General features: G+C 47.7%; 1 protein-coding gene across 1 annotated transcript in view; it reads right to left on the reverse strand.

The window, feature by feature from the left end:
* Positions 1–415: 415 nt before the first annotated feature.
* The window catches only part of XYLT1 (xylosyltransferase 1), a gene marked incomplete at its 5' end in the record, with an annotated part of 316786 nt that continues 306749 nt past the window's right edge, over positions 416–10452 (reverse strand). Inside the window, 2 exons of the mRNA XM_012805673.2 lie at positions 416–2503; positions 8789–9122. Coding sequence (XP_012661127.1) covers positions 2181–2503; positions 8789–9122 — 657 coding nt within the window. The remainder of the gene's footprint in view (positions 2504–8788; positions 9123–10452) is intronic.

The raw sequence follows: 10452 nt of genomic DNA on the forward strand, positions 1-10452 counted from the left end.
GTAAAACCACTCAGAGATCATAGAAACTTTCTGACAGAGCCACTGAAGGTCCCCGGGGCCACTGCTGACAGTGGCCATCTCTTGGGCTCTCTGGCTGGGTTTAGCCAGTTCTTCCTAGATCTCCTTTAGAAGGACCCCATGTCTGTCTGTCATCGTCATGTAGAAGCCCATGGTTAGACTGAATGGGAAATCATTTACAGAGAAAGCAGAGGGGCGCAGAGGGGCCCCAGGTCTCTGCAGTCTGCACACTCCCCTACCCCAAGTCTGTCATTTCCCTGTGCAGGGCAAGGGTGGCTCAGGAATTACAACACTCTTGGAAGCGGAGGGACAGATGAGGCCAACATTGTACACCCTGTATGAGGCAGAGCGAGGCTCCCGCAGTCCCCCGGTACCCCACCCCCTCCAAGCAGCAGATGATGTGGGTTGGAGCTTTCTTTCCATGGTGTCCAACACCCCTGCAGTACTCTGAGGACGAGGAGCATGGAGGGCAGACACAGGAGGAGAGAAATCATATAGAGACACATACCAGGAGGTAGGAGAGAAGGGGAGTGCATGGCAAAGGTGGGGGCTGGGGGCCTTTTATGAATAAAGGCAGCTTTAGTTAGTAAGATAACATAATTGACAAGCTGCAAAAACAGCACCTACTTATTAGTCATCGACTAAAACATATAAATAATAAATATCTAACATGTTCCTTCTCCATGTCCTCCATTGCCAACAGGACACCCCGCCTTGCAGGGCAGGGATGGGGTGACACACTGACAGGTACCTTCAAGCCCACCCTGGAGAGAAGCAGGAGGACGGGCTCTCCATGGGCAGGACTGTTGGCAACCAGGGCATGACCGGTCCAAGGGAACCCTTTCATTCGGGGAGATGGGATTATGGGAGGAAGGGGGGCCTCCGGGGCCATGGCAAGGAAACCCCTCAGGTTTCAAGTAACTTGAGCATTTGAATAACACTATTTTAAATTTTTTAGATAACTTTTCCACTTTTATGTTGCACGTCCACAAGGGCCTGTTCGCACTGTGGACAAAGGAAGGGCATGAAATTAAAAACCCAAATCTGAAATGCTTTTTTCCTGGATGTGAAAAGTCTGGTCCACGCAGTTTGGTCACTCCCAACAGCACTGAGGGTGCGAGTCAGAAGGTTTTGTGGGCCTGACCTCAGAACAGAAGGGCTCTGGCAGGTGCCGGGCATTGCTGTGCTGTCTAGCTCAGGTGTTTGGCTATAATTTCCTAGCCATGGTCCCCAGAGATCCCATTTTCAAGGACCAAAGAGGTCATGCCCCTCGTCTCTGGCTCATGGAAACTGGAGGCTCATACTCACAGCATCACCTTGTTTCTGCTATTTCATGTGGCAGCCTTGCTGGGGGAGCCCTGGGCCCCCGATAACTGGCAAGTCACACTTGACTGCATCACATCAAAAGGCTTTTTTGCTCATCTGGTTACTAAGGAGAATAGCTCAACCTGAGGAGGGCTGCCAGGCAGTACCTAGCTTTCCTCCCAATCCTGCTACATCCCTTGAAAGGGCCATGACCGTGACTTTCAGGACTGGTGTAGGGTCTCTCAGCCAAGGGGAAGAGAAAGATGATCCAAAGGGTAGGGCTGGAGGGCAAACCCATGGTCGGCCTGGGCAGTGCTTGTCTAACTGGGTTTGGCAGAGCCCTTGGGTTCTGAAGAGGTACCTTAGGAGATGGCCGTGGCAAAGGGACTGCCCACTGGGCTGAGCTTTGAGAAGGAACCTCCCAACTTCATGTTCCTTAGCTTCAACCAGAGCAGCTTGGACTTCATCTGCACCTTGAACTTCTGCCTAATACTGTGCTCAGTAAACAAAGTTCTGCTGCTCAAAATAAAAGCTTGAAAATCACTTGTCAGGGTTGTGGAGGGGGCGTGTTGGGTCATCGGAGGGGATGACAAGGAACCTGTAGGATTTGAGGATCGAACGGAAGAGGGGAGGTAACCACAGCGCTGGGACTGAGCCATCCCACCCCCAGCTCGCCAAATACAGGTTGTTGGCTGCCCCTGGTTTGGCCTGCTAACCTACCTTTCCCCTTGTTGTATGGCCAGGAGAGCCCCTTGCACAAAAGGCACTCCCTGGGGTGGGAGGCCAGGGTTCAGGCCCCACAGCCCCTTTGGCTGCTTTCCCATTGAGATCCTGCTGTGGCCCACTCATGCCCAATGCTACCTAAGCCGGCCATCAGGTTTGACTGCCCCCAGCTCTGACTTGGGGTCAGGGCTGAAGGAGCTCCAAGCTGTCTGGCTGCAGGTCTGCATGACTGGGCAGGCGGTAGGGCCCGTGGTACAGATGTCCATGGCGGTCCACATCCCGCCCACCAGCGAGTCCAGCCAGCCCTCCAGTGCTGCGCCGGTGGAGGCCGCGTTCCTCCGGGCCTGCTCCACCTGGGCGGGGCTGATGGGCAGGCTGAGGACGGGGTTTAGGCTTTGGAAGCTCTGCTCCATGTAGGCGCTGCGAGGGGGTCCGTTGTGCAGCTTTGATGCCTCCTCTGAAAGCCAAAGGGAACAGTTTCAGGATCAGAAGTGCCACCACCTAGACATCTACTTACCGCATACTTGGTGCTGGACTGGGCACTGGGCATCGCCTTTTTTAATTGACATGATAATTTCAAGAGGAAGTCCTTTTAGCAATCCCATTTTACATTTAGGTGAGGAAATCGAGTCTGTAAGGACAAAGCCCATTTTCCACAGAGCATGGTACGTTCCTTTGTTCATCTGACACACATTTATAGAGCATCTTTGATAGTCCATACAGACATACATTCACTCATTCAATACGTATTTTGAAGCACCTACTTTGTGCAAAGCATTCATTCTACACATATTTACCCAGCATCTATGATCTGCAAGGCATTTATGTGATAAATATACATACATTAGAACCTCTGTATGTTGACCACCCAAGGGATGGTAATAAACTGGTCAACATATAGAGGTGCTCGGCATAAGGAGCTGGGCCTACTGTACTGATGTGATACAGGTCGGGTCTATGAAAATTAGGTCATCATAAGGAAGTGGTCAACTTTGGAGGTTCTACAGTATATATTAAGTGCCTACTAGGCACTATTCTACCAGACTCTATTCTAGGCAGCAGAGTGAACCAGATGGGCAAGGAGGTTACAATCTAGTGGAAAGAGAGATTGAAAACAACAAAGGAAAAACAACCAGGTCATTTCAGGCTGGGATAAGTGTCATGAAGGAAATAATTATTGAGTCAGGACAGAAGTTTGGCAAACTACGGCCCTTGGACCGAATCCAACCTGCCACCTGTTTTTATAAATAAAGCTTTACTGGAACGTAGCTATGCTCATTTGCTTATTGTTTACTGTATGGCTGCTTCTGTGCTACCGTAGCACAGGTAAGTATTTGTGTTTTGCCTGAAAAGCTGAAAATATTTACCACCTAGCCCTTTATGGAAGTTTTCCAACTCTTGGGTTAGAGAGTGACAGGGTGTTTATGTCAGCTGGGGTGGGCAGGGAGACCTCTCTGGGGAGGTGACATCTGAGCTGAGACACCTAACGTCTGGGGAAGAGAATTCTAGGCAGAGGGAACAGCCAGTAGAAAGCCTACGTAAGCACCTTTCCCCAAGTCACGCAGGTAAAGAGTGTCAAAGCCAGGGGTACCCTGCCCCTGGCGAGGTGTCAGCTCTCAGCTGCTGGGTATCCCGCAAGGGGAGTCATGGGTTTCCACTTCCTGGAAGCCTTGTTCGTGACACGATGAATGAGATGACCACAACAAACTCGCACTGGAAAGTGTGAAACTTGGACAGGGGTCGGGCGGGCTGTGGGCAAACCAGTTCTCTAACGGTTCTGCCCTGCTGAACACCTACAGCATGCCAGCTCTGAGAAGCACTTCCTGCCATTGTCCTGCAGTCAGACTGGCTCGAGTCTCTGCGTTCCACATGCCACCTGTGTGACTTCTGACATCAACACCCTATACCTTAGTTTCCTCACCAACAAAATAAAGTACTAATACATTATTCATCGTTTTGTTTGTGAGGATCCAACACGCTGACTCATATGAAGGGCTTATAATGGCACAGGGGAGATACTGAGAGCTTGGAAAAGCTCAGGTGCAGTGATGACTGCTGGCATTGGTTCTTAATCCTCACATGCACGCAAAACGTCAGGCTGGTTTTATCATTCCCTTTTTGCAGATGAGGAAACAGAAGCAGCTAGTTAGAGACAGAGCTGGGGACAGATAGATTCAGGAGCAGCTGACTCCAAAACCAGTGCTCTCCTGCTCGCCTGCAGATGAAGCATCCACCAGCTGGCAATTAAAGCAACATTCTTGTTTTTGCTTTTTCATCTGGGAGCACGTCTTTTGAAAATTTGGCTTCCCCATCTGCAAAACGGGCATATTCATCCTGGTACCAATGAGATCCACAGGGCTGACAAGAGACTCAAAACAGAAGTTCACGTACTACATAAACTGTATAGTAATGTGTACATAAGAGGGATAGTATTGCTTCCCAGGGCTTCAAAATTTGGAAGCAAAAACTGTAAGAGTTTCAGGTGAAGGAAAGAAGCTCAATGCTTCTGTTTTTGAAGAAGTCCCCACTCATTGCCTATCTTATTGCTAAATGCAAGCATCTATTTTTTAAAAAAAGACTGGGGACAATGAGTAACCACGTAAAGCCATGTAAATTGTGTTGTATCAAGTCAGGCGTGGCTACAGCTAAGATAGGTAGGGTTAGCAGAAACTTCCCTCCGAGACAGTGCAGTGTTCGGAAGATAACGCTTCCTGACAGCAGCTGCCACCACCAGTGGCAACCACGAGAGCCAGGGTAATTTTCGGGTTGTTTTCTTCTAACGTGTATGGTCCTGGGTAAGGAAAAAGGAAGTAGATCATATGTCTGCCTCTCTTAAAACAATGAGAATACGAGCTGAATTCAAAATATGCCTGCACTAACACAGATGAGAATGGTATTCCTTCAAAGCCCAAGGCCCCAGGGAATGGAGGAGCTGGGCTTTCTGGTTTGGAGAGGGATGAATGGAGGAAGAGCATATGCGCTGGACATAGATTCTGCCTAGCTGGGAGTTAGCCAGGCTTCTCTCTTTCACAGTAGTTACGAGACACTGTGCTTACAAACTGGTCCTAGCCCACCTCTCTCCAATGTGGGCAGAGTGGCAGCTCCGGCCACATCTGCCAGAAAGACCACAGCCTCTGTCTCTGGCGCAGTCTTCTGTCCTCCACCAGAGCCTCTCCACGCCTCCATTCTGCAGAGTGGGAAGCTGTGGGGTAGGGTGGGCGGGGAGATACGCAAACTGACAAAAGGCACAACAGTCAAAGTGAAAGGAGCAGCTCACAGACACTGAAACACTGGGAACCAAATATTGTGGTAGATGCAAAAACCCTTATGAGAAATGAGGTTAATGTGGGAAATGCTATTACAATATCAGCTCACGATGCTCGTCTCTATAATTAAATTTTCCTCAATTCCACCTCATCAGATTTCTTGAGATTACCAGGGATGCATCAATAGCAAATTACGCTTGATGAATCATTTTACAAATTGCATTGCTCCCACCTCCGTGTTCCCTGTCATTGGAACACTGTTAACAAATACAATTACCGACGACAGAAGGGCCGCTCCCAGTTGGGTAAAATAACCCTTGGGTCATCCTGGGCATGGGTGAAAAGAGCCCTGCCTTCCTTAGAAACTCCAGAAGAAAATGTAGGAAAAATCAGGACCCAAGGCATGATCCTGGGCTATTTTGCAGGGGTGCAGGGGGATTCAGGAATGTCCCCTTGTTCTGTTCTATAGGTGCACCTGTCTTTAGCCTGGTTCACGGTGGGCAGGGAGGAGCAGGCTTGCATCTCAAGGAAATACCAGGTGTCTATCTTCCTGCTCGCTCAGCACGCTCAGCACAGAGACTACGTAGCATAAGCCCAGAGGGTTCACTTCAAGACTCTTTCCTAGGACCACTGGTTTCCTTTCCTCGCATCTGTGTCTCCCTCCCCTTGTATCATTGCCTAAATGTAACCTAATCAAGAGCTCTTTTCAGCCAACACGGGCTGCAATGCGTTTCTGGATTTGGGGTTTGTGATCTGTTAGACGAAGATGAACAATTCCAAATACCGAGAGATCCAGAAATCTCACAGAAATCTCATTGCTAGGGGTCTGGTGCTGTCCCTGAGGGGATATGCACAATTTTATGTTTAAGAACCTTTCTTGCAGCGTTACCATTACAGCATCTTCATCATCATCAGCTCTACCGATGGGGGAGCTGACAGACTGCACTTCCTTAACCCAGTGAAATGTGATGCAGCTGGTGGCTTTATATACACCGACTTAGTGAAAAAAGCAAGATTCAGTACAAAATGTTATTATTCCATTTTTAAAAACTCAGCGAAGTTTTTGTGTTTTATGATGTGTGGTAAGATTTGCTGATAGATAGTAAATATTTTTGGCTTTGTGAGCCACGTAGTCTCTTTCGTAACTATGCAACCTGAAAAACCTCTGGAAGCAGGTGTGCTTAACTGTTCACGGTGGTTACTCACGGAGGTAGGATTTGAGTAGGGAGAAAGATACTCCCCTTGATAAAAAAAAAAAAAAAGTGGGAAAGGGGGACAAGGAAGCCTGAAAGGAAACCCTCTGAATTGGGGAAAAAGAAAAACAAACCAGGCATGTTAGGGGACAGACAACTCCCTGCTCTCCAGACACAGTGGAAACCACCAAATTTCATGTTAATGATTCCCTTCATTTTTGCACAGCTGTTTTTGAAAAAACCCTGCTCTGGGGCCTATACCTGCAGGTGGAATTTCTAGGGACACATGTATCCTGAAATAATATATAGTAGAACCTTCACAGTCGACCACCGCCCTACACTGACCACCTCTTCAAGCTGACCTAATTTTCATAGACCAGACAGAGATCTGTTAGTGACCACCTCCTTACATTGACCAGTTTGTTACAGACCCTTGGGTGGTCAATTTACAGAGGTTCTACTGTAGCCGGCTTCCTTCTGAAGGATTACTCCTCCTAGAAGCATTGCTTTTCCTCCTGCAGGTTGGCAGGGGACGGCAGAGTAACCACCATACAAAACCATGGGTGGCTAACCCCCGGCGTGATTTTAGAGCATCCTGGGCATTGCACGTCTATGAAGAAGGAACTAGGCACACCAGGCACTTCTTGGGTTTCCCCTTTTCCTCTTCCAGAGAGGAATGGAGGAGATCCTTGGCAAGAAGCATGTGCTTATATAGAGGCTGCCACAGCTGGAAAGGCAAGTAACACTTCCGAGCCACTAGGGCTCGAACTCAGGACCTTTTGCGTTTAAAGCAAACATGATAACTGTCACACCAGGGGACCAGGACTCTTTCTGAACTTTAAATATAAATGCATCCTAAGGATTTATTCTGTAATATTTCCCCTTCAACATTATGTTTGAGAGACTCACCCAGGCCAATGTGAGTCTGAGCTTTACTGATGTTCACTGCTGCATAGCGAACTGCTGTGCAGACCATAAATTGTTTATCTTCTCCAAAGCTGGACTGTTTTCAGTTCTGTGTTTTTATGAAGAATTCCTGTATGAATATGTTTGCCCATGTCTGTAGGGCAGTGATTTTCAACCAGCGTGCCGTGAGAGGATCTTAGGTGTGCGGCGAACATTTTTAAAGATGATTAATTAAATTATTTTAGAAAGGAGTTCAAAGCAAAGTAGGTATATTCTTTTCTTTTACTTTTTTTTTTGATCAACAGAATTTAAGTGTGCCACAGATTCAAGTAGGTCGTGAGATACACAAGGTTGAAAAACCCTGCTCTGGGGCCGACACCTGCAGGTGGAATTTCTCTGTGGGAGGGCTTGTGTAAGCTCAGCTTTACTAGGAGATGCTAAACCATTTAGAAATGTGCCTTGTCAATTCACACTTCCACCAGCAGGCACATGGCCATTATATTCCAACCTTAGCAACGTGTGATATTATTTAACCGTACACATTTGCCAGTATGGTGGGTGTGACATGGAATGTCTTTTCACTTTGAACTTGCATTTCTCTCATTATTAACGAGCCTGAGCATCTTTTTACATGTGTGAGGGTCATTCACCTTCTCTCCTTTTCCACCCTCTCTCTTTTATAGCAGGGATTGGCAATCTTTTTTTTTTCTTTTTTAATAAAGATTAGATATTTAATAAAGGATTAAATATTTTGGCTTGGTGGGCCATGCTGTCTCTGTCACGCTATTCAACTCTGCCATTTTACTCCCAAAGCAGAAGCAAGCAGCATCTAATAAGTATGACCGCATTCCAATAAAACTATATTTACAAAAACAGTGGGCTGGATTTGCTCTGTGGCCCATAGTATTTGCTGACCTTTGATTTATGGGCCAGATATGAGTATTTTAAAAAAATGTGTAGCAAATATCTCCCACTAGCATGCGCTTCATCTTTCTACCTAGTGTATCATATTTCTGATGAATAGAATTTATTTTAGTTATATTTTAAATAGTAAATTAAGATTTGCTATAACTCAGTATCTGCCTGGGTTTACTTCCCACCTTGTCCTAAATATGATCAAGGCCTTCTGGAAGTCCAATGGGAATCCAATAAATAAGTATTAATAGTAGATAGGTGACATCTCCTGAGCGTGCAGGTAGGGAATTAGATAGTTCTCTAGAACAAGTGAGCAGGAAAAATGACACTGAGGGCAAGAAGCACTGTTCTGCAAGGTGGTCACATGCCCAATTCTCAGGAGCATTGTCTGCCAAGGTTCAAGGATCCTCGAGGGCCCCAGCGATGGAGTATTTCCCCCACAGAGACCCTGGGAATACTCACCTGGCTTGATGGGCTGCCTGTTGGAGAAGGTCAGAGGTGCAACAAGAAATTTGGTCTCTGCAACCGGCACCCAGTGGTGGAGAATTTTCACTGTCCAGACCCCGGGCCTCAGAGGCAAGTTCAAAGGGGGCTTGTAGTGTGTGAATTCAGCAGTGGACTCAATCAGGATGTCATAGGTGGCTGCGATGATGTTGACGGGATCCACCCAAATGACGGTCACAGTCACGTTGGGCCCCTTCCCCCATTTCTGCATACCCACCGGCTCATCCATGGGCCCCAGGAGACCCCCAAAGTTGCGAAACAGTCGTTCCTTGGCATCCCAGTCAGTGCCGACCTGAAACAGGAGAGTGAATCCTGAAACCACCGGGCCTGAACTAGGGTGCTAGGTCTCTAAAAGGCCAGGATCCTGCTTGTGAGACTTCATGTACCCATTTAACAGATGCAGAAACTGAAGCTCCAATTACGTCACCTGCTCAAGATCATACAGCAACTTGGACCTGGTCTGGGGGAATCATATAGGACCTTCTGCTCTTTCATTAAACCACTGGGCCTCTGCCTGGACACGTTGTGTGCTTTGAAAACAATGGATGGAATGAATGCTTGCAAGCTATTCCAAAGGAACACACACCCTGCCACTCAACAGGCATAGCTGGTTTCCACTTTGGTCCTTGGTTTTCCAATTCATACACCTCCATTTAGTGCAAATGTTCTGAGCAAGAATGGAGTTCAGACTTTGGAGCTGCCCAATCCTCTGCTAGGAAAAAGGAGAGACCATCAGCATTGCCTATCATTTGCAGGAGTTCAGATGGCTTTCCTGAGAAGAGACAACTTTGGTTTCCTAAAATCATTCTGAGCTGGACGCCAGGGACGAGAGACCTCGTATGATCCCTCCTTCCCATGGGCCAGCGGGGTGTGTGTGGCTGTGACCTGCAGGAACCTGCTTTCTTCCCTCCACTTCTGTGCCTGCAGTTTATTCTCCGCCCAGTAGCCAGGAGACCGTGTAGACTGTCCCACTCACCCTCCTCCAAGAGCTGCCTACTGCACCAGCATCTGAGTGAGCCCGTCTTCCTCCAGGCTTGCCTTGTTCAGCCCACCCACGGTGCCGGCACCATCTGCCCTCCCTGGAATCCTCTTCCTTCCTATCTTTGCACAACTGGCCCCTTATCTCTGAGGCTTCCTCAGAGAGTCCTTCCCTGATCCCTTCCTTTCCCTTCAGTCACTCTCTGTTACCCCCACTGCTTTATTTTCTCCCTCCCAGTGGTGATAAGCACTGTCTGAGCATTGCCTCTGAGGTCCCTATTCCCTGTCTCCCCAGGCTCTGTGTGAAGAGGGGCTTTACCTGCTTTGTTTTCTGCTCTTCCTTGGCGTCTACAACTGTGCCTAGCACACAGTAGGCACTCATGCAATGTTTGTGTAATGAACAGTGAATGAGAGGACCAAAAAATAATGAACTACAGAGATCTCCAACACTGAGCACACAAACAGCTTGTTGCTACTTCAAATCAAATTTATAGGGCTTTCTAATTTGAGCAAATTTTGAAATCTCTTTCAGGAGGATTACTTTAATGGTTTTGAAGACATGGTATGTGGGCATGTGGACTCCAGATAACCACTGCTTCTGTGGTTATCCCATAATCAGTATCTATAGTGTGTGTGTGTGTGTG

The sequence above is a fragment of the Otolemur garnettii genome, unplaced genomic scaffold, assembly GCF_000181295.1.
Source record: "Otolemur garnettii isolate 467f Iridium unplaced genomic scaffold, OtoGar3 scaffold00044, whole genome shotgun sequence".
Classification (NCBI taxonomy): domain Eukaryota; kingdom Metazoa; phylum Chordata; class Mammalia; order Primates; family Galagidae; genus Otolemur; species Otolemur garnettii.